Here is a 25098-nt window from a genome sequence, read left to right as displayed (position 1 = left end):
AAATTGAAATTCACAAGATTGCGATAGATAGATAGATAGATAGATAGATAGATAGATAGATAGATAGATAGATAGATAGATAGATAGATAGATAGATAGATAGATAGATAGATAGATAGATAGATAGATAGATAGATAGTTTTAAAACAGAAGTTACATCCTTGAGGGTGGAACTCAGGGGGCAAGGAGGTCAAGTTTAGGCCATTAGGTGACTACAATCACCCACGACACGCTGGCGTATTTCTCTGCTGCCACCTAGAGGTGAACATTATTATGTTATATTTAATTTAGTTAATGTTATATTAAAAAAAACATTTAGTGCTATTACTGGGCGAATGCGTCCTGTAGTAAATATGTGTACGAGAAATACTTGCTGCGCATAAATATAACACAAATCCAAATCAAAAAAAGAAACAAAAACTGTTGTCAAAACCGTCGCAAACTGAGGACTCTTCTAACTAAATTTAATTCTTGAAAGAACCTTAAATGGTTGTAACGAATCATCAATGACAAATTCCTCGCTATTTAAGTCAAAACTGATGTTAACAAGACATGTTTGAATGTGCAACTTTCACATTTTTATTTTACGTTCAAAGCCTGTACAGTATTATAACTTGTAACACGGCACCCTCTTGTGGACAAACGAAGCATTGCTTGCATTGATGATTAATGGCCATTCATTAGCTCATCAAATCACAAAATATACATCATTGGAAATACTAAATGAAGTGTAGCTATAATATTTCGAAAATATTCCACACATATATTTAGTTGTAAATTTATCCAATGAAAGCATGTCCCACCACATTTTCCACGTTTTGTTGATTCTCAAAATGAAAGGCCCGCTTAAATCCCGCATTTAAAGTTCATTTGCGTATATTTTAGCGTAAACCTGCTCTATAAACCCAAAACATTTATTAATATGTATAATTTGATATATTTTTTTATAATACAGATTCATTTCTGCTTGTGTTAGTCAAAAATACATGAGATGAGAACCTTGGAAAAAAATAATTGCATATTGAGTTGCAGTCATAATACTGACAAGAAAATGACAATTAGATTTGTTCAGTCCATAGTATCATCAACCATCACAAACCATGTTGAAATCCAAGATGACCAAGGCAAAGTCAGATTATCTTGAAAGAACATACAGTAGTGCAAACACGGAACACATTTGTTCTTGATAGTCATTATTGTCTCATGAAAAGTCTGTTTTTGAGCCAAACCGTGCTGAGTTAGTGTGTGGAGAAGCTCATCTGGTGCACTTTGAGAAGCAAGTTGTTTGTGATATCAAAGGTGGTGAAGCTGATTCCGACGGCGACAGGCCCTTTAAGCCAGTTCATGCTCAGGCCTTTGTAGAATCCACGCACGACACCTTCGTTGCTCAAGATTTCACGCATGGTGCCCAAAATAGTGTTGCAGGTGGAGCCGGTGACCCCGGCCGTCTGCATGCGCCGGCGGACCACGTCTAGCGGGTAGGAGGCCGACTGTCCGACCAGGCCGGCGCAAGCGCCAAAAGCCAAGCGCTCCACGGTGGACGGCTGAGCTCGTTTTGTTTTTTCTAGAAGTACAGAAAAGGTGGTTAGATAAACAGGGCTTTAGCTTCCATGCTCTTTTTGGGATGAAGATGTAAAAATATTTCTGCAGGTACCTGTGTGAAGTTTCTTGAGGGTCTCATAAGTGAAGAATGTGATTCCTGCGTAGGGGATGACGCCCAGAATCGTGGGAGTGAAGCCCCTGTAGAGTGTCTTAAAGCCTTCTTCTTGGGAAATGCGCACAAAAACGTGCATGATGTTGCTGTACCTGTCAAAATGAAGTTAGACAGATCCATTTTTTTTTTTTTTTTTAGTTTTCCCGACTCATCTCATCTACACGCAGAGAGCACTTACATTTCTTTAGCTGTAACCGCCATGCGGGCCCGCACCATGTCCAGCGGGTACGTCAGCATGGCGGCCGTGGTCCCCGCCAAGGAGCCAGCCAGCAATCGCGGCAACGGCGGAAGAGCCCTGAAACAAAGACGTGTTACGGCAACAAATAGGAAACTTAATACAATATCGTCTGGTGGCACTTACTTTCCCTGAAATCCGTAGTGGCCCCCCAGCAGCTTTTTGTACTGCTCATGGGAGTAGAACTGGATGGCGGCGTACGGCATGACCCTCACCATGGTGGCTGAGTTCCCCCTCCACAAGCTGAGCAGCCCATCTTTCATGTACGAGCAGTAGATGAGCCTGAACGCCTCCTGTTAGGACGCAAGAAATGTTCCCTAATGTACCATAACACTCAAACCAATAATAAGATTCAATAGGTCATTTTGAATGGCTCCAAAGTAGCAATAAAGAAAAAGTAGTAGTATGCTTCAGGGCTCTCGCTTTAGTTGTTAAGTGTGATTTATTTAGTTTTTTTTTTAAATTTCTTTTAAGAAAGCTGTAAATAAAATTTTCTGACATTTAATCAGATTTTTTTTATTATAATTTTCAATATAATGCTTAATAAAATAAAATATATAACCCAGTGGAGATTTTTTGGGATTCAAACTCACCTTAGCTGAAAATCTTTTTGAGGACACTAAGGAATGGAAAAACAACATGATTAGAACAACCAACTTTCCCCATGTAGGCTAAACATCTACTAAGAGGATTAGCAGGTAGTTAACAGTTACATCAGACATTCTGTAGCGAGCGAAGAAAACACGATGTCAATAAATAATATATGTGCAAAACCTTGACACCATTATCTCAGGAATGTTCTTTTTCTGACCCCTTACCTTGAAAGATGATCTTGGTACGATCCAGGGGCGCGATGGCGGTTTTGGCGACGGCCCCGGCGAACGCCCCGCACAGAAGGGAGTCCAACGCCATAAAGGCTGGCCTCAAGTCCTGTTGGTGAGGATGCATCAATTACATATTTATCAAGAATATTACAAATCCAATTTGAAATTAATGTTTTCAACCCAACTAGCAATGACATTTTTGCTTATCGCCGACCATAACAAGACAATATGACCCCTCGCTTTATCAAAGCGAGATAGCGCTTCACTAAAACACATTCATTGTCCAAAGCAAATGTCACCAGAGAGATAATTTGTTCTTCAAACTACATTTTCTAAAAAAAAAAAAAAAAAAAAAAAAGCCTCAAGTGTAAACTATTATCATGGATGTAAAACTTTTTATGTGCTTTTTTTGTGATGACAACGCGAGACAGTTCCAGGGCAAACACTGTGACATAGGCAAAAGGTCGGACAGTTCAGTTGAATATAAACAATAAACTATCATTTACAAATCTGAACTGATTTCACCAAGTAAATGCTAACAATAATTGACACACTGCTTCTGTGTCAAGCATCCTTTGGAGTTTTATTTAGGTTTCACTATGTGGCATCACTGTCCTTGTTTTGAACACACTGTGACTTTGTTTGTGATTATGTGATCATAGCAATTCTTGTTTATTGTTTATTGACCCCACCACACACACACACACAACTGATTGTGTCCAACTTTGGAGGTTAAACGTCATACATGCATGCACATGCTTGCACGTGCCTCCTTTTCCACACCTCAAGGACAGCTGAGCCTAATAAACAGCCACTCATAAGTGATAAGCGTGGCCCCACAACAACCACACAGCCATTTCACAACTCTTATTGAGGCCAGAAGTTATTTTTAAATTTCTATCTCTTGACAATTTTGAATTTTTAACAAAAATATCATGCATCTTTATAGAATGTGAGAGGGAATCAGGCCAACCTTTTTTTACTCTTAACAGGAATGCATGTTCAAATGTCACGTAAAAAACATCACGTGGACTGTTCATAAAAGTTCGGTGTCGGTTTTACTGGAACGGATCGATAGCCTCAAACTGCTTTCTATAGGGGAGAATCTGACCCAGTTTTAGACCGGATATACCTTCTTGCTATTTACAGCCAGCCACTAACGCCAGAAGAGGCAAGCCGACTGACTGTGGTATGCTCTCATAGGCAGTGTCGCAATAACAACTCTGAGCTGAGCAGGGGGGGGGGGGGGGGCACATGTTGTATTCATTTAAAACTCCCACCAGTTGCGTTTAATCTGTCTTTAATTAAATAATATGTTCATTGTGTTTCGTGAGCAGTTGTGGATTAAATGCGTTTTTTTTTTTTAAATTGCACGTTGGGTTGGATCAAATGCTTTCACAAATTTACTAGTATGACGCACGTACACGGGCGATTAATTTGGTGGTGGGGGTGGGGGGGTCTTTAATATTGTAGACTACAAATAGGCAACCTTGAATCTCTTATGTAATACAAGAACGTGAGTTTTTTTTTTTAACTCACCTTTGTTTTGCTGGAAGGAGGCAGGGTCAGAACTGTGGCCTGGGCGACTGGCATGCGGTTTTGGTGGTCGTGCACGCGGTGGACCATGAGTGTCCCTCACTGGTGATGATGACCCACACACATGATTCGGAACCAGAGCAAATCGATCTCTGCAAAATATGCACTGCTAAGGAACATCATGCAGCAATGCTTCTTCCCTTTTTTGTTTCCTTTATTTTTTTTTTTAATCATCAGTCGCTCTGCGCATGCCAATGCAATCTTGTATTCAATTTGGGACGTAAACAAGGGCGGTAGTATGTCCCTAATGACGAATACAATAAATATGTCATTTCGACCACACATCTGAAATAAAACCTAGCAAAGCGATAAATCAAGAATTTTGATAAAACGCTACATTTTGTACCATACCTTAAGAGGCTTTCGACGTGTTATGTCAACAGTCCTGCATGAACGTCTTGTTTTCACTGCGCAGGGGGGGTCCTCTCCACGCGCAACTCAAGTCCAAAGCCTTTTCGTGTTGATTTGCAATTTCCACCCTCCTCTCTTCGAGGAAATGATCGGGGAAACTGATCAGCTCCTATTTATAGTTCGATCCAAGCGAGGAAACGAATCTGCCTTGAGCCTTTGCTGCAGCACACCAGATTATTTGGGGTTGACAATACGCCTTCTCAAGAAAGTGGGACGAAACTGCCCACTGTTTTGGACTACAACACCCACAATCAAAGTGGGTCGTGGGGGAAATCTCGCGACGCTTTTCGTGATCTTGGGTTGCCAGGTTCTCCCTTCGTTCGTCCTTTAAATGTTCAGCGTTTTGCAAGGGAAAACTTGTCACCAGATATTTTAACAGGCCCAAACGAAAATGTAAGATTCTGCACCATACATGTAATTAATGTAATCACGTTTCAATATTGTTTTTTTTTCTAGTTTTATTTATTCATTTACCAAGAAAGTGGCAAAGGAATTCTGACTGAAATTCTGTTTTAACTCTTCCTGTGGAGCGTGTGTGTTGTAAACATAGAGACAACTCCCACACACAGATAGGGCAGACATTCGAACCCAGAATCTTATAACTGAACCAAATGTGATAATCAGTAGACCCACAGTGGTGCCTATAATAAAATATAATAAAAATATAATGTGAAATTCCTGTCAAAAGTCTACACACCCTTGTTCAAATGCCAGGCTTTGTGATATAGAGACATCATTTTTGAGCATCAACAACACTTAAGTAAGAGAGTTTGCAGTTTATATAGTGAATTCATGAGACAACTAAACTTTAATGACTACATTTTGGCAACAATAACATAAATCACACACAAATGTTAAACTAAAGGCTGACAAATTGGCTGGGACAGAGGGCTTTTAAAGTCAGAATCTGGCAACCCTGCAGCCTGGCCTGTGAGCGCTGAAAAACTTGTTGTTGTCAGGGAAAATGGCGTCAAACGTAGAAGCCCCGGAGCGCTGGTACCTCGCCCTCCTCGGCTTCGCGGAGCATTTCCGAACCTCCAGTCCGCCCAAAATCCGCCTTTGCGTGCATTGTCTCCAGGCTGTGTTCCAGTTCAAGCCGCCACAGAGGATAGAGGCCCGCACGCATCTTCAGCTGGGCTCGGTCCTCTACCACCACACCAAGAACAGCGATCTGGCGCGTAGCCACCTGGAGAAAGCGGTGAGCGGGCTTAACGAGCTAGGAAAGAGCGCGGATGCAGCGCTGGAGCGGGCGGGTGTAGGCCATACTTTAGGAAACAACGAAAACACCCAAGACTTCCCTAAACGCTTAGTTTACATTTGTCAATTCGTCGCATATCGCTATTTTAACGAGTGTTTCATTTGCTTCACTACATAAATGACACGTTCGTCCTCATCGGGCGCTTTCATTCTTTTCAATGCTGTACAAAATTAGCTGCTGAATGGTTTTCTAAATGGGCTAATATTACAGAGAACAACAATGTGACTTTGGACTCTTAATAACGTTTATATACCTTCCTTTGCAGTGGTACATTTCCCAGCAAGTTCCTCAGTTCGAAGATGTCAAGTTTGAGGCTGCAAGCATCTTATCAGAACTCTTCTGCCAACAGGTAATATTGGGGACGTTCGGGTACTTGGGGATTTAGCAGTATACATGTTTTTGCACACAGGCTCTTAGTTACTCATAACCTTTGGATTTATTCATATCTGTTGTAACTGGTGGTGTATTTTCAGAATTTGGTGGACTCTGCAAAACCTCTTCTGCGCAAGGCCATCCAGATTTCTCAACAAACACCATATTGGCACTGCAGGCTGTTGTTCCAGCTGGCGGTACGTGTCATAATATTCTGAAAGAAGTTTATGAAGCTGTTGTGGTCAAAATAGCGCACACCTTAAGAGTTAGCTTTGCATTCACATTTGCCGAGTGGATCTCCTCTCTTACAATTCAGTGTCTTAGTTTATACCGATCAGCGAAGTTTAAAATTGCAAGCTATCACAACAGGAATTTTCTCATTCCACAGCAACTTCATACACTGGAGAAGGATTTGGTGTCAGCGTGCGACCTGCTGGGCGTTGGAGCCGAGTATGCCCGCGTGGTGGGATCGGAATACACCAGGTACGTCTCAGCTCACATTTTCCAAGTTCTTCGAATTTATTTTCTTATTTAGTTTTTAAGGCATTGAAACAGTTCACACGTGGGCAGAAATCTTTTTAATCTAACAAATGCTTGCAGTGTGAAAGTCTTCACCTTTTCGATATATAAGCCTTTTATCTTTCTTGAGCTCATATTGATTTTTCTGAAATGTGTATTGGCACTGCCACATTTAATTATGGCGACGTAAATATTGACTGACTTGACTGATTGTGAGGAATGCTGACCCGATGCTTTTGCTTTTGTCCCTTCAAGGGCGTTGTTTCTCCTCAGTAAAGGCATGGTAAGTTCAACTTTCAGTTCTGAACTTTCCTACAAGAGTATGAGGGCCTCGTTGAAGATGATGAAAAGTTTTTGTTGACTAATGAAGTCACGTAAATGATTTTTTCTTATTATGCCCAACAGTTGCTGCTAATGGAGAGGAAGCTGGGTGAGGTTCATCCCTTGCTCACCTTGTGTGGAACCATCGTAGAGAACTGGCAGGGAAACCCTATCCAGAAGGAGTCCCTCAGGGTCTTCTTCCTGGTTCTGCAAGTCACGCACTACCTGGACGCTGGACAGGTACCGTCAGCATCAAGCTTATTATCTTCGATACAGCTTTCGGACTACATCGTTATTTGCGATTGAATCATGTCCACGTTGCTTCAGGTGAAGAGTGTGAAGCCGTGTCTGAAGCAGCTGCAGCAGTGCATCCAGACCATCTCGACGCTCCACGACGACGAGATTCTTCCCAGCAACCCCGCCGACCTCTTTCATTGGCTCCCAAAGGAGCACATGTGTGTCCTTGTTTACCTGGTGAGCATTGCATTGGAGTTATGTTGATGGTTGAGCACAAACAGTTATGCAGCACAGCCATTTGAAATCATTTTGTGCGCCGTCGACAGGTGACGGTGATGCACTCCATGCAGGCGGGTTACCTGGAGAAAGCACAGAAGTACACGGACAAAGCGCTAATGCAACTAGAGAAATTAAAAAGTGAGCGAGTTCTTGCGCTTTGGACAAACAATGGTAGTGGAACCAACGCCTCACGACATTCTTTATTTCTCTTGATAGTGTTAGACTGCAGCCCCATCCTTTCTACCTTTCAAGTCATTCTACTGGAGCATATCATCATGTGCAGGCTCGTCACAGGCCACAAGGCCACTGCGCTACAGGAGGTATGAGCGACCTCTGCCCTGCATATTCCGCTTCATTTTTGCCAAATGAACACTCCGACGCGGTTTTTCTCCTTCCAGATCTCGCAAGTGTGTCAGCTTTGCCAACAGTCTCCTAGATTATTCACCAACCACGCTGCCCAGCTCCACACTTTATTAGTGAGTATTTTCAAGCCATTTTTCAAATGGTGTAGATTTTACTTCTTAAAAAAAATAAAATAAAAAATGACTCAATTGATTTTTCTGCTTCTGTCAGGGCCTCTACTGTATCTCGGTGAACTGCATGGATAATGCAGAGGCACAGTTTACCACGGCCTTGCAGGTAGGCACAGTCCTTGTTTTTTTTTTTGCTTTATGCGTTTGGATCATTTCTTGGCTGCCGGGTGGAGTGTCACTCCCGCTGAGTGAAATGTGGCACTCCTGTGTTGCAGCTCACCTCACACCAGGAGCTGTGGACTTATATCGTCACCAATTTGGCCAGCGTTTATATTCGGGAAGGCAACAGACACCAAGAGGTATGACAGTGAAATGCAGTGTGGAAAAGAAAAATATTCAATTGCCTTAGAAGTCGAAGTTCGTCTGTACTTTTCATCCAAAATTGGCTAAGATAAGCTCCAGCAGACAATTAATGGATGAATCTTCTGAAGTGAACTTTGCACATTTAAATTCTGCGCTTCAATTCTGTTGAATGACTAGGCCCATGTTCGTCAGTAGCACAATTCGCCCACCAGAGAGCGCTATAAATGATTTATGACAATCCAAATTTCAGGTTATCTTGGCAAATAGAGGAAACCTTGCAATATAATTACGTTGATATGGTAATTATATAATGCATGACCACTTTCTCCTCCAGTTGTACAGCCTCCTGGAGAGGATAAATCCAGACCACAACTTCCCAGTAAGGTAAGATGACGTTGAATTTGTTTAAGGTTTTGATATTCTATTTAAGACATCTTGATCAGGCTTTGAAACAAAATGTGTGTGTAATATCCAGCAGCTAAAGAGACTTATTTTGTAAAGTACAAGTAGTGGTAATAATATCTTGGTCTATGGTTAGCTCACACTGCCTCCGCGCCGCTGCTTTCTACATCCGGGGACTGCTGTCCTTCTTCCAAGGCCGCTACAATGAAGCCAAGTAGGAGGACTTATTTATTTATTTTTTCCTCCACAAAGTCAAGCCCTTGACGCGTTCATGTTCTTCTTCTTTCAGACGCTTCTTGAGAGAAACCTTGAAGATGTCTAACGCCGAGGACTTGAACAGACTGACTGCTTGCTCGCTGGTTCTGCTGGGCCACATCTTCTATGTGCTGGGCAACCACAGAGTAAGACAGAATTGTTGAATGCGTCTGTTGGGTTGTCAAGGTTACTAGCAATGTCTAGTTGGGCAGGTGACACATGAGAGTTTCATTCACCTTTCTTTCTCCTCATCTATTGCGAAGTTCATTTCAATCTATTAATGAAATTAATTGAGACGATTGAAAAGTTCAACTGTGGCTGATTGTTTTTCCATTCTGCTTTGTTCCATGCAGGAAAGCAACAACATGGTGGTACCGGCCATGCAGCTGGCCAGCAAGATTCCTGACATGTCCGTGCAGCTTTGGTCCTCGGCGTTGTTGAAAGGTACTACTTGTGTTCATTTCAGTTTTTTTTTTTTTTTTCTTTGCATGATGTAATCATTTTTTGACCACATCTTTCTCTTACAGATTTGAACAAGGCACTTGGGAACACCATGGATGCCCACGAAGCAGCTCAGATGCACCAGAACTTCTCCCAGCAGCTGCTGCAGGACCACATCGCCGCCTGCAGCCTCCCCGAGCACAACCTTATCAGCGTACGTGAAGGACTTTCCATCTCTCCCCAATGCTCTTTTATTAGAAAGTCAAAATCAAACAATTTTGTTTTCAACGATTGTCTTAAAAAAAGCGAGTAGCATTTTATTTTAGTTTGATTATACAGTGCTTAACTTCTCTTAATACTTATTGTTATGATAGGAATGCTAAATACTTTACATGATTTTTTTGGTATGGTAGGATTCCCTATGGGAATAAAAACAAATTGACTTCCAAGCTGTTCTAGCAGATACATGGATGCTTTAAAAAAATTTACCCATGAACTTTTTTTTTGCTTTATAGTGGACTGACGGCCCTCCTCCTGTCCAGATACAAGCCCAGAACGGTCCCACTACCAGTCTTGCAAGCCTGCTATGAGGAAGACTGTGTGTATGTGTGTGTTTGTGTGTGTGTGTGTATGACTCACTGTGTGCGTGCAGCTGGTACATTATCACAACATAGTCTAAGAAAGTCGGTAACCAGATCGTTGTTCGTCAAGATCGAAGTGAATTTTTAATTTCCCAGTTCACTACTATCACAGTTTTAATTTACTGTAAATCAATTACCACTACTGTCGTCATCTGGTTGGGTCAGGGCGTGGAATTTGGATTGGATTTCAAGTTGGGGTGGGCCACTTGTCTTCTCTCACCTTGCAATTGTAAAAACTAATAGCAGAATCATCATAAGAAGCTCCCAAACATTTCACCCACATGTGCTCTTAATATACCATCACTAACGTTTGTTCAAAAGATTTTATATAACAAGACATAAAAGTTCTCCACCCCCTACTTAAGAGCTTCACGTCAACCAGAAAGCCCCCCCCACCCCCACCCCTACATTTGCCAGCTTTCCATTTTATTAGCAAGGAAGACGGGGTGATGGGTAGGAGGGTAGTAAAGATGTAGAAAAAAATTAATTTATTCATATTTTTGTATCTGTTAAATATTTGACATCATGCTTTCATTGTTTTGTTGTTGTATGGATGCCTTTGTTTCCATTTGCATGGAAGTTACTGATGTTGAATTCCTTGTACATTAGTTTCTGACCTGGGTTTTCGACTAAGATATACTTGGTAGATATTTTTTGCACAAAATCCATAATAGAGAAGTAAAAAGACCTCTTGTAATATATTTTCACACAAAATAATCAGTTGGAATGTTGCATTTTTTTTGCTAAATTAGAGTTAGGGTGCGTTTCTAAGAAATTTCAGTGTTCATGTATGGATCTGACATCCTGCAGTGGTTTATGTCAGTTTGTTTTCGCCACACCTTCCATAATATATTAATTTTTACAAATCAAGTTATGTTTTTTTAGTTAACCATTATTCTCAGTTTTTTTACATAAATTTTTGTTACGCTCAATTGGTCCCTATTCGTTCTTCTCAATTGTATTCTTTGCAGACTGTGCTTATGAATTCACCGCTCATCCAACCTTTTATTGTACAGCGACATTTTATAAAGTCAGTTTAGTAAAGTGTCATGTATTTTTAGCCCTAACGATGTAGAGATTTCAACGCTTGGTATTTATGACACTCAGTTTATGACACAGTTTAAGCTTGAGTACTAGTTATACTCTATCAATGAATATGTTTTTGATGCTCATGATGTTTTCAATAATTTTCCAATAAAAAACATGAAATAAACATTGTCATTGCAAATGTATTTATTTATATCTACATAAAAACAGTTCATATGCAAATATTACAGAGGGATGTTTACTCTTGCAATGTTGGACATATTGTCAAGAGTAGTAAATGTTTCTCTTTATATTTATATATTGCGGCTCATGACGTGTGCATACTTTAAACTGTAGTTGCTAATTATGTCCAGTGGAGGTCGCACTGACGACCCCTTACCAGGCAATCATTTTGCGTTGACACAACAGCAAATATTTGTGTTTGCCAAAATATTTTGTCAAATATTTTAGAAAATACGACTTTTTCCAAATATCTTTACAGTTATTGAAATTATATCAGCGACCCTTCTATTTATTTGCATGCTTTATTTTTATTTACACACGAGGTCAGTGCAACTCTGCAGTATGTTTTTTTTCCCCCCAACAGCAGAGAAGTCGGAAAGGCAACATTTCCGAGGTGTCTATGAACGCGGCATGACGTCGCCTGTGGTGGTGGCACACATTAGCAACCGGAGTGGCAGCGGACGGAGGAGAGGGGTTCCCCTGGATTTTCTTTTTTTTTTCTTTATTTTTTTTTTAAACGCAGAAGCCAGCAAAATACAAGTATCAACACCCCTGGGAACCACGGGGGAACTCGACTGGGCACCCGCTGGACTGCGTAAGTCCAAGCATTGCTCCTCCGTAACAACTTCCACCACGTTTTGTATTGACAATCACATCGCGGCGACACGGGGGAACTTTCTCCGGCGATGCTAGCTCGCAGCTAGCCTAGCAGCATCGCGCAAGGTAACTGTTTGTGCACTCACACCTCAACGCAGCCGCGGTGTGCGTAGTCTCCAAACTCTCGGAATATTAACACCAACTTCACCGGCGAAACTTCATATAGGATGCTTCAATAGTAAGTTATGACGTGTGTTTAACCCACGCGTGGGCTGGGATACCGTCAAAGTAGGCGAAATGCACAAATTTCCGTGTTTAATTAACGCCAGACTGGTCCGTGTGAAGAATCAAATTAGCGACAGTGTGTCTGGGCAGGCAAGTGTCCAGAGAGTTAGCATCAGCTCATTAGCAGGCTAACATAGCTTGTTAGCTCCGTGGGATCAGGTCGCTCTTCATTGTCTGTCGTGTGTATCGCTATTCGGACACGTACCCCCAGCCAAATATCACACGTCTTTATTCATGGTAGTTTCACTAGTACACCCAGGGAGAACTCGCCGCTTGGGGAGAGCGTGTTGTTTTTTTTTTTACTATTATCAAAAGGATGCTGTTAATGACCAGTGGTCGTTAGCTCGCCTTTTAGTTAGCCACGGCGTTACAAGCCGGACAGATGGGCAGGTTGTTGTTACTAAGCCACGAGATGGCTTCTTCTTCTCTTTTTTCTTCGCTTTTATAAAGTTGCCAACATCAAAGTTTATTTCAACACCAGCCCCCTTTCCCCTCATCGTCGTGGGGGAAAGACTTGTTTTTGTGTGTGCGTGCGTGTGTTTGCACTCTGCTCGCCGAGGTGCTATTATTACGCTCCCGTAAAGCTATTGAGCCTAAAACTTTGTCATATTAGCTCAACCGTGAAAAGCCTTTTATGGAGGCGTAATGGTGGACGCTTGTGCCTCCGCCGGGGTGTATGTGTTGTCTCTTCTTCTTTTTGGTCCACGACGGATTAACTGCCCACGTAATCAAATCATTGTGCTCACCACACTTTGTTCTCGGTGCGTTACACCATTGTTTTAAATGCTAATCATATTTATATTGAAATAGGCTTTTACGCACTGGCTTCAAGCCAAAACAAAATGTGCATTTCACAAAGCGAAATATATCCTAATATCAAATTTACGCAAATTTACTTTGGCATATATGTGCATTTTGAAGGCGCCTAATGAGTACCTTATTCTGTGATAGTCAGCCATCATTGACTCTGCAATACTAACGTTCATTCCCTGTGGACAATTTGGAGTCCTCAGTGAGCATAACAAACATGTTTTTAGCATGTTGGAGAAAACCCATGGGAGTCACAGTGTGAACATGCAAACTCCACAGAAGAACGCCTGAACTGAGGTTCAAACACAGAATCTCAAAACTGGGAGGCAGATATACCAAACACTTGCCCGCCCAACTGCTTTGCTAAAAAAACATTGCAATGGAAAAGTGTAAGTAAAGCGTGAAACTACCCACATGTGCAGATATGCTAAATATAATACTTGTCTGTTGGCTTTAAATGACTCCTCTTATGTCACGCTAACTGCCCGTGCAAATTCTTCTCTTCTCACGTCGAAAACGCACACGCTGAGTTAATCCTTTAATGCTGGATGAAAATGAGGTCTGGTGAGATGTATGTCTACTGACAAGTATGGCACCTAATAATGTGTGTGTTGTTTTGGAATATTTGGAGTCGTTGGATTTTGGAGGTCCCAGTTCCGAACAAGGAGCCTTTCACACGAGAGCAAATTGCCTCCCTCGGCCTGGCGATTGGGGCACGTCGCTTTGCATTTTATGATGGACTATGGATTTGCACGGGGTGTGCGAGGGGCGGGGGGGTCTTATTATAGAAAAGACTCACTGAGAATGATGTGAGCAGACATGCATGACTCAAGAGCTACTTTTTTTTTTTTTTATCTGAAACTGTTTTTTTATTTCCAGCACCTGCTAAGATGACAATGATACCTGGAGAGATAGCTTTGTATATGGCAGTCGTACCGTTTTGTTGATCCATCCTGTGATGAAACATTTCTCATCTCGTTTCTTCCATTGTGGAATGCGGTTGAACAAAGTGGTCGAATGCTCCGTCATTGCGAAAAAGGTTAACAGGAAGTGTTGGTGAAACTAGAGTGGCGCCCAAAAACCATTGGCAGCACGCATAAGTACTGGCACGTTGACACTTTCCTATTGACTCTTTTTTTTTTTATGTCTTTGGCAAAGCGGCCATTTTATAGCCATGTTGCGTCACATGACTGTGACCAGTGTACTGTATTGCTTTGCCCACGCGCCTCAGGGCAACTCTTCAGCGTTTGGTTGACTGACCCATTTCTTATTTAATCTGTTCACCATTACAGACTCGAGTACGTGTGGAGTTTATACCAGGCGCCGTTTGTAACAGACAAGGATTGGGTTTGGGCCCGGGTTTCCTCGACCATTCTCCTATTTTTTCCCAAGCGGAACCCGCATGACCAGTATTGGCTGAAACGGTGTCTCGTCTGCACGTCTAGATGTTTCCTTGAAGGAGCAATACTGCCACTTAATTATATTTCTAATAGACACCAATGTAATGTTTTTAATCACTTTGTATCTGGCTCGTAAATTCAAAAGTTGCATTAGTCATTTGGTGAACTGCTGTCATGGTTTACTGTTTAATGTTTTTTTTCACTCTGGATTATACAGCACCACTTGTCGCTTGGGCGTGATCGACCGAAATCGTGTTTCTTACGGAGAGTAAAAAAATGTTCGGCACGTTGGAGTCATTTTAGCTTTTCTTTTTGCCCCCTGGTGTTCTCCGGTCACTTCCTGCTTGCATCCATTTTTGAAAAATGTAATCTGATAGCAGTTTGCATGCGTCCCGACCCTTGGTTGTGTTAGCGGTTTTGGGCTTCTGGTTTAGAGGATTATAGGGAAACCGATTTGACTGTAATTTCAGATTACTGCTGCGGCCGGCAGTTCCTTTTAATTATGGCGAGTAAATGTTTTTGGTCAATAAGATGGGCTCTGTTAATAGTGTGAATCAATTACTCGAAGTGGCGCCGAGGCTTGTGTGGTCCCCCCGAAAATAAAGAAGCTCGGAAGAATGTTTGTCATTTGACTGGGATGATCATTTGATTGAGTGATTATAAACACTTCCATTCGTGTGTGATCATAAATGTTTTGCCGTTGAATCGAGGCGGACACGTGCTGACATACTGTGACTTCAGTTGGCCTCCGGCGCTTACTTGCTCACACACACACGCACAAGAGCACACACTGTCAGTCCGGCAAATTCAGGGTTAAAGGCTTCCATTTTGTTAGGTAACACCCTAATGGTCTGATCCGTCAGTGGCGTTAAAATGGCAGGGGCTTAACCCTTTCCGTTCGGGACGGAACCAGTAGGGAGGGACACGCACCCACGTAATCATGTACGAGCACACGCACGCGCACACACACATACTTACCTTCTCTGTTTTTTTTGTGTGGGCGGTGTGACAGAGGACAAGGAAGCGTGTTTTTCACTTTGGCACAGTTAGATCACGTCTCCACTCGCCACATGTGCGCGACCCCCACCACCCCTTTCCTCCCCAACATGGCACTCCTTCAGATGTGTCCCCCCCACCCCCTACCCCCACCCCAAGCCTGCAGGTTACCTTCTAACATTATTTTGTACATCTCATTTTGTCATGATCATATATAATCGATGACAATGATAACAATGAATTCTGTCCATTTATATGGAATTAATTGTTTCTTAAAAGCAGTTGAGGTAAAATAGAGAGCGTAATTGTTTCATTGCATGTACAGTATGGCATCATATCTTGCCACTGATGTCACCCACTTGGCATCTATTGCAGGTTGTGCTGGTCATACTGGAAGGGGGATTCCTCCATCTGTGATTTAAATTTTTTTTTTTTAATTATATAAATATTTTTGTGAACTTTGGGCTTGTGAATCCCTTTGAGACACATGACTTGGAAATAACCGGTTTGCAATATTACTTTGTTGTGCATGCTCAGCAAGCCAAAATCCCGACTCAAAGCAAAACCGTTTGTCCGAGAAAAGATGCATACGTTTTTAAAATGACCCACCCCGCCCCTGCCCCCCCCCAAAAATACACGACTAACTCCAAAGGAAGCTATTATTGACCCACATGTCTCTAATAGAAGCATAAAGAGACGAGCGGAAAGCCTCGGCTTCTTAAAATGTCTGTTAATGTGTCGGCTGACTGGGCCCGGTCGGGTCCCAGCGGGGAAATCATTATGGAGCTGGAGATAAGAGGCTCGTACGCTACCTGATGGGGGGGGTTGGATGAAGCCCCTGCCATTGATCTTCTCTTGTAGAGCCGGACACAAAAGTAGAAAGACTACGTGGTGTCAAACCAGGTCAGGAGATTTCCATTTGCTTTCATGGGAGGGGGCGCATTCAACCTCAGAAGCATTCAAAACAACGTAAACATACAGATTTTGAAGCTATTCAAAGATATATGTAGCCATATTTGACATTGCAGTCCTCTGTGAATAAGTTGGAATCAATTCTATGAGCTGGAGGCGCTCACAACTCGCAACACACCACAAGCCTCTAGAGCTCATACAGAAACCAAGAGACGAGACGTGGAAAACTCCCGGGAGTAAGCAACTCACTGATGCAACAATCACACCCAGTCATACACAGTTACCCTCAAGTGTGTACTGTATGTGCGCCACATGCATGTCCAACAATTTTGTTTACCGGATTTGTTGCCTAGCAACGGGCACTGATGAGCTCAGGATGGCATCCCCTTCTTCTTCTGGCATGTTTGTGCTGACCTGCATCTCAGCTGTTCATAGTTACAAGCATCGTTTGGGGCTTGGCGCTCTTTGAGTCATTCGCTGTACATTTGGAATTGGAGAAAGAAGTCGTTTCATGTTACTTTGAGGAGTTGATCGTCGAGAGAACTTGATTTCGTGTTTTGCTTGAGTGCGCCATTGATACGCTGACGCGCCTACTTATCATTCTGGTTGACAGAGCGTCATTTGAACATTCCAAAACCTGCCAACGTAATTACTGTCTGAGTAGGTCTTTTATGGGAACTTGTAAATCTCCACAATGAGCAACTCGTTTGGACCAGTTCTTATCGAGACACCTCACTGTTTCTAAATTAATGTAATGCGATGATGTCACACTTGTTGTTCTACCACGTTTACTTTTTTTTTTTTTTTTTTAATAGATGGCGGCGAGAGCTGAGAAAGCATCGTGGCCAGCAGCTGCCCTAGTTGGGATTAAATTTGAATGTTGCACTCTTTCTGCTGCGTAATAGGTTATGTGAGAAGTGGCTTTCATCATCTTACTGTCCTGAAAGAGATTTGGGTCAGCATCTGGGGCACTGGCACTAGGACAAGATCCAGGCTGGACCCTTTTTAAGACGGCCAGGTTTCAGCTAAATGGAACACTGTCAATGCCCGTGAAAGAAAAATTATCAATAGAAACAAGATCCACTCTCTCCATTATCACTGTCCCATGATACACACACAATTCAGTAAAAGAACACCACATACAGTTTATTAGACAGCTTTCAAACTCACAATGATCTCAAAAAAGTGAGATCATGGATTAAAAAAAAATAAAAGCATTGATGTGGCAGTGATGTCATAGAATCAATGAAACAGAGTACATATTGAGCGTCCAATCAGATTGCCATCCTGTAACGCTTCCAGCTCTTGGGGGGGTCATATTATTTGCATTGAATCCGCAAAGTGCTATGATACGCTTTGATGTCTTGCTTTACGCTCGGTGAGGGACTGAGGCGGTTGCTATTTCGAAGTCAAATAAGGAGGAGGACCTACGTTAGCATGAATTTATGATTAACATGCCGTCTCTACGCTCACACTCGTTACGGGTCCTGGCTCAGCGTTTTGTTTGTTTGTAAAGGCCATGGTTTTCCCTTTATCATTTCTCCAGGTTGAGAGCAGCCATGTCAGAGGAGGCGGTGCGGCAAACGCGCAGCCAGAAGAGGGCCATGGAGAAGGACAGCACGGGAGACGTGGACTCCAAACGGACCAAGATGGAGAAAGGGGACGATGAGGGAAGCCCCTCGGACCTGGATAGGGCCGAAGCGGAGGGCGACACATTGAAGAGCGAGCCGTCAACCAAGTTGCCGGCCAGCATCTTAAAAGGCGGGGAGGTGAAGGCCACCATCAAGGTGGAAGTGCAGACGGGGGACGAGCCTGTTGATATGAGCACATCCAAAAGGTGAGGACGGCGTTTTCCTCCATCTTGTTTGCTGACACACTTTTACTTTCACTTTAAGACGCTGATAAGAAAACATTTCCTCATGTACAATAATTGTTGTCTGCACGTAACTCCTTTCGTCCTCCATTTTCCATAATCAGCGTTTCCTGATGGCACTTGCGATGTGGCACATTGATCCGTCTTTCTCGCGAGGGGGGAGGAGTTTGCTTATAAAGTTATTTTTAGTGTCTTTGCGTTCAAGCTCAATGCCTTGTGGTTGCGCAGGGCTGTCCACTGGAGTTTCAGGTTCCTCTCGAACTCAAGCCAGCGCCAAACAGGAAGTGGCTGGGCGGCTGCCGCTCATTATGGGTTGGGGTGGGTGGGGGGGAGTTGATGTGACAGTGGGGGCACCCAGGCTCCATTTTCTCCCACGGCAGCACCTGAGCTTTGCCTCGCTCCTCACACAAAATGAAGACTACGTGTCACAAACTGGTTCCAACTGGCCGTTGCCATGGTTTCCACATTGGAAGGAGCAGTTGGGCGAGGGAGGGGCCCGGAGGAATGGCGGGGTGTGTCACATGACCAGGCCGACGAATGCCTGATGTCATGTGATGAAAGATAAATGCGTGCGGCGACGCCATGGCAGTTGAAGTGGAAAACTGAGAGCTGACTCAGCTCACTCGGTCACCTTTGAACCTCGCCGTACGTCTCATTAGTCACCAATGCATAGGTCGTTTGAGAAATGTTGGACTTTTTCCACGAGGAGCCTGCAGGTCGCTTGCTGCTTTTGAGTTGCAACCTCATCTCGTTTCGTCAGCTCCTAAGTTGCCTTGCCGACTTTAAAGCCCCATGCAAAGCTCACGTCGTGGCTGCAAATAACTGTTACTGATTGAGCCGTGCTTATGGTGTGCCGAAGCATGCAAGAACCTTACATAACCAAACCTCCAAACCTGATGTCGGGAGCGCTTCCTGCCTGAGTGGCAGCGATGAGCCTTGTTTTGTCCCGTCTTTGACAATTTAAATGTTTCTGGAATGCACAGGGCTTCCTCCTCAGGGCTGCAGAAGGGCAAAGTGTCAGCAAGACGCTAAAAAACTACTTGAGCGAGCTGGCCATCTTTTTAGAACTGTTGAACGATTTCAAGGGGCTTTTGCTGTGTTGTGTATGTTTAGTTTCGGTACAGCTTCCTGTGACGCCGTCCTGCCGCTGAGGTCTGTTTGGTAGACGGCGGTGGCGGTTTAGTAGCCACGCACATGTGAAGACAGAAGTATGCACCAAAGTGCGAAGTGAGCGAGTCGGGAGTATAAAAGATGAACAAGTCGCGTTGGGGGGAGGGGTGCGCCAAGTAGCGACTGGTTGAGTGACTGAGTGAGAGAGTGTACACAATAGGTTGGCTCCTGGCCATTTATTCCCCTCCCCCCATCACTGTCACCCTCTGCCGTGTCTCCGGCGGACCTCCGTTCGGCTCAACTTGTGACTTTGGCGTCGGCAGCTGGGAGGGAGGGGAGAGCCGAGGCCCAGGCTCTCCGTGGCCCACTAGGCCACGAAGTAGGTGAGGCCTCGAGGTTCTCTGCGGTGAACCGGGCCCAAGCTTCGACATGTTCCCAATCAGTCTTTCCAACGTGGGCGCGTAGTTCGCTTAGAACCAAAACCTCCACATCACTCAAATCATCTTCAGCCAGGTCTCCTTCCAACTTTGACTTTTTTGTCGACATTGAAATGAGAAGGGAGACAGGGAGAGCTCTGTGCAACCATGGTGTTGTTTGTTTGAGACGGCCCTTTGTTATTCTCTCGCTTGCTCCCTCTGCCGCCATTACTCTATTATTGATCTCCTGGTTCTTGTCCTCTCGTGTGCCTCAGAGCACATTCTCACCACATTGGGAGGGTGACCAAAATTGTAATTATATACCGCCTCCTAGTGGAAGTTGGTCAAAACAACAGGTACTGTGCTGCCGAGACTGCGGACCCCCAAAGTTGAGCTTCGTTTCCCTAATCAATGACAGATTTGTAAGTTAAGTGAGCGCTTATTTTAATGCCTTCAGTGACATCAAGAGAGAGCGCCAGCCGCCGTCACCAGACGACGTCATCGTGCTGTCAGACAACGAGCCGTCCAGTCCCCTGATGAACGGCCACTGCTTCAGCAAGACTGACACAGAAAAACTTATGGTGAGAAAACAGCAGCACCGCTTTGCTGCCGTCTATTTTTGTACCATCTTTAATTGGTCTTTTCCTCCCCTCTCTTATGCAGAAGAGTTCTCCCGAGGAACGGGAGCAAATCATCAAACAGCTCAAAGAAGAGCTCCGACTCCAAGAAGCCAAGTTGGTGCTGCTTAAGAAACTACGACAGAGCCAGATTCAGAAGGAAAGCACGGCTCAGAAGGTAAAAGACAAATGGGAAAGCGGAGGCTCAAGTTCATGCTGGGTCAGGAGATTAATATCTGACGGAGTTATCTCCCGAGCTATTTTGGGTCTGGATGAAGATCGTGTTGTGGAGTAGTCGATGTTAACCTTTTGGCAGACAGGCACTGATCACTTCATTGAGTGATCCATGTCAAACCTGAAGAAATGAAGAGTGATGACAATCTGAAATACCTTCAGGATTGTTACTACATTTTCTTTTCTTCCATTCCCAAGGTGTCTGGATCTGTGGCAACTCCTCCTCCCTTGGTAAGAGGCAGCAAAGGCCCCCTTCAGGTACCTCAAGTGATGCAGAGCGGCAAAGTCGCCCGATCCATTCAACGCGTTTCATTTATGTCCAACAGGTAACGGGTCGCAGCTCAGGCACGGTGATCCCTCCGCCTCTGGTGCGGGGCGGTCAACACGTCCCGTCCAAACACGGCTCTCAGACCGCCATGCCTCCTCTGGTCCGAGGAGCCCAGGTTAGTGTGGAGATTCTTCACGACCGCCTTAAATCTCCCAATTCCACTCACAATTCTGCCTCTTGCGTGTGGTGCGATCAGCCTGTAAGCGTGACTCCCCAGCAGATCGCCAGCCTGCGTCAGCAGCAGCAGCAGCACGGCGGCGGCTCGGGCCCGCCTCCGCTGCTGCTGGCTCCGCGGGCATCCGTGCCCAACGTCCAGGTCCAAGGACAGAGGATCATTCAGCAGGGCCTCATCCGGGTGGCTAACGTGGCCAACAGCAATATATTGGTCAACATCCCGCAGGTGACACGACAGCCCACCTCGTTGAACATTGCAATCAAAGATATTGGTAAAGTAGACGATGCTCAAGTGGGTTCTGCTATTCCGTCCAGGCATCTCCAACGGGCATGAAAGGTTCTTCAGCGTCGCCCAACTCTGGTATTAACGACTCGCCCGCCAGTCGCCAGGCCGCCGCCAAGCTCGCGCTTCGCAAGCAGCTGGAGAAGACGTTACTGGAGATCCCGCCGCCCAAACCTCCTGCCCCCGAGTTCAATTTTCTGCCCTCCGCCGCCAATAATGAGTTCATCTACTTGTTGGGGTTAGAGGAAGTGGTGCAAAAACTCCTGGACATGCTCGGTAGAGGTGGGTGGACTTTTCGTTCTGTTATTAAGTCTGAGGTGTCAGTAATGTGTATTAATGAGCCCAACGCCACCCGCAGGCAATCTAGGTCCGACAGCCGGCATGTCCAGCTCCATTTCCAAAGAGCCGTACACCTGCACCCAGTGTAAAACCGATTTCACCTCCCGCTGGAGGAAGGAGAAGGCCGGGAGCATCCTGTGCAACCAGTGCATGTCGTCCAATCAGAAGAAGGCTCTGAAGGCCGAGCACACCAGCCGGCTGAAGGCGGCCTTCGTCAAGGCGCTGCAGCAGGAGCAGGAGATCGAGCAGCGCATCCTCCAGCAGGCCACCACCTCCTCCGCCACGCCCGTCTCCAAAACCACCTCATCCTCTCCTTCGATGTCCAAAAGCGAGGTGCTGATGTCTCACCAGTACAAGCAGGTCCGAGCCGCCATGCCGCACAGATCTGTGACGGGACATCACTCTGCTATTAAGCAAGTAAGCACCGTTTGGCAGACAAGCGCGTTTGTCGTGTCGCCGCGTTTTGCCGCTGCTTGTTCACCTCAACGTCATTCCTCGCAGCTGCAGAGCGCAGCGGTGGCGTTGAGCAGCAGGCCAAGTAAGCATGGGGCGTCGGCGCGCTCGCTCCAGCAGGGGGTGAAGGTCAGCGCCGGTGGCAGCAACAGTAACCAGGGCAACGTGACTGCCTGGAGGAAGAGCAGCAGCAATGCAGGTAGCTGACACGGGAATCTTAGGAGTTCAAAATTTTGCTCACTTTGGATGAAATTAACTCCTTCTTCAGAGCTTCGTCGACCATCATGTAACCATTTTATGTCCCGGCAGGTGTGACCATGGCCTACGTGAACCCCAGCTTGTCCGCCCACAAGACCACCTCGTCTGTGGAGCGCCAGCGCGAGTACCTGCTGGACATGATCCCCTCCCGCTCCATCTCCCATGCAGCCAATACATGGAAATAATGCCTCCCCCCGCCCTGTCCTCCCATTTCCATTCTTATTCCCCTCTTGTAACATCTATGATAGCCATTATGCACCCACCCATCTATAAACATAATCATTCTAATTCTTTCTATGAACATGATGCAGGGAGGTCAATCCGCCTTCTGTTTTTTGTTTTGAGGTGGCGACGTTCCTCCATTTCCTCGTGGGCCCATTCCCCAAGTTTGGAATGGAAGAATTGTGTCCAGGACACCCCCCCACCCCCTCTCCCCCAAGGTGGTTTGGATTCAAACTTTTTTTTTTTTTGGTCAACCTTAGAGTGGGAGCACCCGTGGAATTCCCAAATTCCTCCGTCTATGGATTAGACCGGGGGCAGATATTAAGATTATTATTATTAGACATGACGGAAGACACGCCTTAGCCCGGTGTGGTTTCTGAACTGCAGATCTCGTCACAGGGATTGTTCGATCTTCAAGGATCATCGAAGAAATGACTTCAGCTTTGCAAAAAAGAATAAGAAAAAAAAAAAACTAAGACTGCACACAGACTGCCTCTTCTCTTCAAGCTCCAGGGAGTACGGCAGAAAAGCCAACGTGTGTCCGATTTTTTTTTTTTTTTTTTGTATGGCGGAATATTAGGATTCTTGTCTGTGTTCAATTTTGTGTTTTTTTTTTTCTTCCTAATATTGTGCTCCTCCAACGTTTTGGAAGTTACCTCACGCCGAGGTTGGAATTATACCGGCTCCCGTTACTGTTGAAGGTGGTTTTACATCTGCTGCTTTCCACATTGCCGACTTTTAAATCCGTAGACAAAAAAAAAATAATAAAAACGTTTAATTGAATATTGTAACGGAGCCTTTTGTAATGTTTTGAGGACTGTTGTTGAGGAAAAAAACTTCCAAAGAACTCATGGAGCCCAAATGAAATCCCTTCGGCTAGAAGGTTTGGAGTTTATTTGAAGCCTCTCTGGAGTAAATACATGATGTCATGCTAAAACTGGAGGGGGGTTGTCAGGAATGTCATTTTGTGACATGATTTATTATTATTATTTGCTTTTAGTCTTTTAGGTTGTGGTGCATTGTTTTCTTCTCTAGACACAATTGTCTTTGGCTTTTATTTATAGGGTCACGCTATTAGGAAAAGACATGCGTGTGAATTGATCCCTGTCAAAAAACGCTGGACAGCTTTCAGAATGTAGCGATGCAAACAAACACCCTCCAGGAAGTCTTTGAACCAGTCAGTTTCTACACAGAAAAGCCCCCCCCCCAAAAAAAAAAAACAAAAACATTAATAATCATTATTTGTAGAATTTTGGCAGCACGGGAGCCAAGTGGTCAGCACATCTGCATCACAGTTTGGAGGTACGGGGTTTGAATATCACCTCTGGCCTTCCTGTGTGGAGGACATTCCAAAATAACATGCATAATAATTTTATGGAAGCTTTTCCATAAGTGTGAATGTTTGTGTTTATGTGCCTTGTGATTAGATGGCAACCACTTCTCGCCAAAAATCTAAAGCTCCAGCTCACCTGTGACACAAACAAAAAGTGATATTAAAATTCTTACATGGATCTTTTTTTTGAGGTAATTTAGTACACATTTGAAACAAATTGAATTATCCAAAATGGCTTCCTGGTTTCACTTTAGACTTGAGCTCCCATGTCCTAAAATCCACGAGGGAAACATCGCAGGTTGTCTCTACATTCCTGAAAGGCAAAAAAATGTGCAGCAACAGCCCACATTTTGTGAATGCAAACGAGTCTCTCACTGATTGAAATCACCATCATTCCGTTTGTTGGTGGAAAAATGTAGCCAAACCCACACTGAAAGGAAAATGATGTATAAGGAGACATTTGTTTTTTTTCATCCCCCCTCTATTAAATAATAAAAACTAATTTTAACCCTACATTGGCTGATTTCTTGTCAATCATAAATGTAGTCGTTATAAAGAAATCATTATGACGTCACTAATGCAACGCACAAGACTCAGAATTGTGTAAAGTATATCTGAAATATCTAATGTAATTTCAAACGTTATGTGAATTGAGAATTAAATTTGCAATACACCTGCAATTGTATTTTTTGTCTACGTTGAAAAATAGAATTTTAATGGATTATTTAATTCATTTTGTGTGTCCCTAACATTCATTGATAATACTGCAAGATCTTTAATGACCTTTTTTGTTCACAGCAACTCTTGGTCCAAATTGCGGTACTTCTTTGTCACCGCTAGATGGCAGA

General features: G+C 44.1%; 3 protein-coding genes across 10 annotated transcripts; 2 read left to right on the top strand and 1 right to left on the bottom strand.

Annotated features, from left to right (window-relative positions):
* Nucleotides 1–555: 555 nt before the first annotated feature.
* Nucleotides 556–4976, bottom strand: LOC125976218 (mitochondrial coenzyme A transporter SLC25A42). Its single transcript, XM_049732235.2, has 8 exons — nt 4721–4976; nt 4313–4461; nt 2768–2879; nt 2543–2568; nt 2076–2242; nt 1893–2009; nt 1655–1806; nt 556–1564 (listed from the first exon to the last, which is right to left on the bottom strand). Exons 2-8 carry the CDS (start codon nt 4397–4399, stop codon nt 1239–1241), a joined length of 987 nt encoding a protein of 328 aa, XP_049588192.1. The 5' UTR covers nt 4400–4461; nt 4721–4976; the 3' UTR covers nt 556–1238.
* Nucleotides 4977–5088: 112 nt separating this feature from the next.
* mau2 (MAU2 sister chromatid cohesion factor) lies at nt 5089–11554 on the top strand. Its single transcript, XM_049732234.1, has 18 exons — nt 5089–5978; nt 6304–6387; nt 6512–6607; nt 6799–6893; nt 7185–7212; nt 7335–7490; nt 7578–7724; nt 7814–7904; nt 7983–8086; nt 8165–8242; nt 8340–8405; nt 8515–8598; nt 8937–8986; nt 9141–9218; nt 9294–9405; nt 9613–9703; nt 9787–9914; nt 10216–11554. The coding sequence occupies exons 1-18, from the start codon at nt 5745–5747 to the stop codon at nt 10288–10290; spliced, it is 1797 nt and encodes a 598-aa protein (XP_049588191.1). The 5' UTR covers nt 5089–5744; the 3' UTR covers nt 10291–11554.
* A 451-nt stretch (nt 11555–12005) lies between these two features.
* On the top strand, nt 12006–24763 carry gatad2ab (GATA zinc finger domain containing 2Ab). Of its 8 annotated transcripts, XM_049732233.2 has the most exons (11): nt 12009–12205; nt 18157–18447; nt 20467–20590; nt 20673–20804; nt 21059–21118; nt 21187–21303; nt 21385–21588; nt 21678–21927; nt 22004–22401; nt 22486–22636; nt 22747–24763. In XM_049732233.2, exons 2-11 carry the CDS (start codon nt 18170–18172, stop codon nt 22878–22880), a joined length of 1848 nt encoding a protein of 615 aa, XP_049588190.1. In that variant the 5' UTR covers nt 12009–12205; nt 18157–18169; the 3' UTR covers nt 22881–24763. The 8 variants fall into 8 exon arrangements, with proteins under 8 accessions (XP_049588189.1, XP_049588188.1, XP_049588187.1 ...); XM_049732232.2 differs by having other exon boundaries at nt 12006–12205; nt 21059–21091; nt 21409–21588; nt 22004–22636; XM_049732231.2 differs by having other exon boundaries at nt 12006–12205; nt 21059–21091; nt 22004–22636.
* Nucleotides 24764–25098: the final 335 nt, after the last annotated feature.

Source organism: Syngnathus scovelli, chromosome 10 (assembly GCF_024217435.2).
Source record: "Syngnathus scovelli strain Florida chromosome 10, RoL_Ssco_1.2, whole genome shotgun sequence".
Taxonomy (NCBI): domain Eukaryota; kingdom Metazoa; phylum Chordata; class Actinopteri; order Syngnathiformes; family Syngnathidae; genus Syngnathus; species Syngnathus scovelli.
This window is presented reverse-complemented; position numbering and strand designations above follow the sequence as displayed.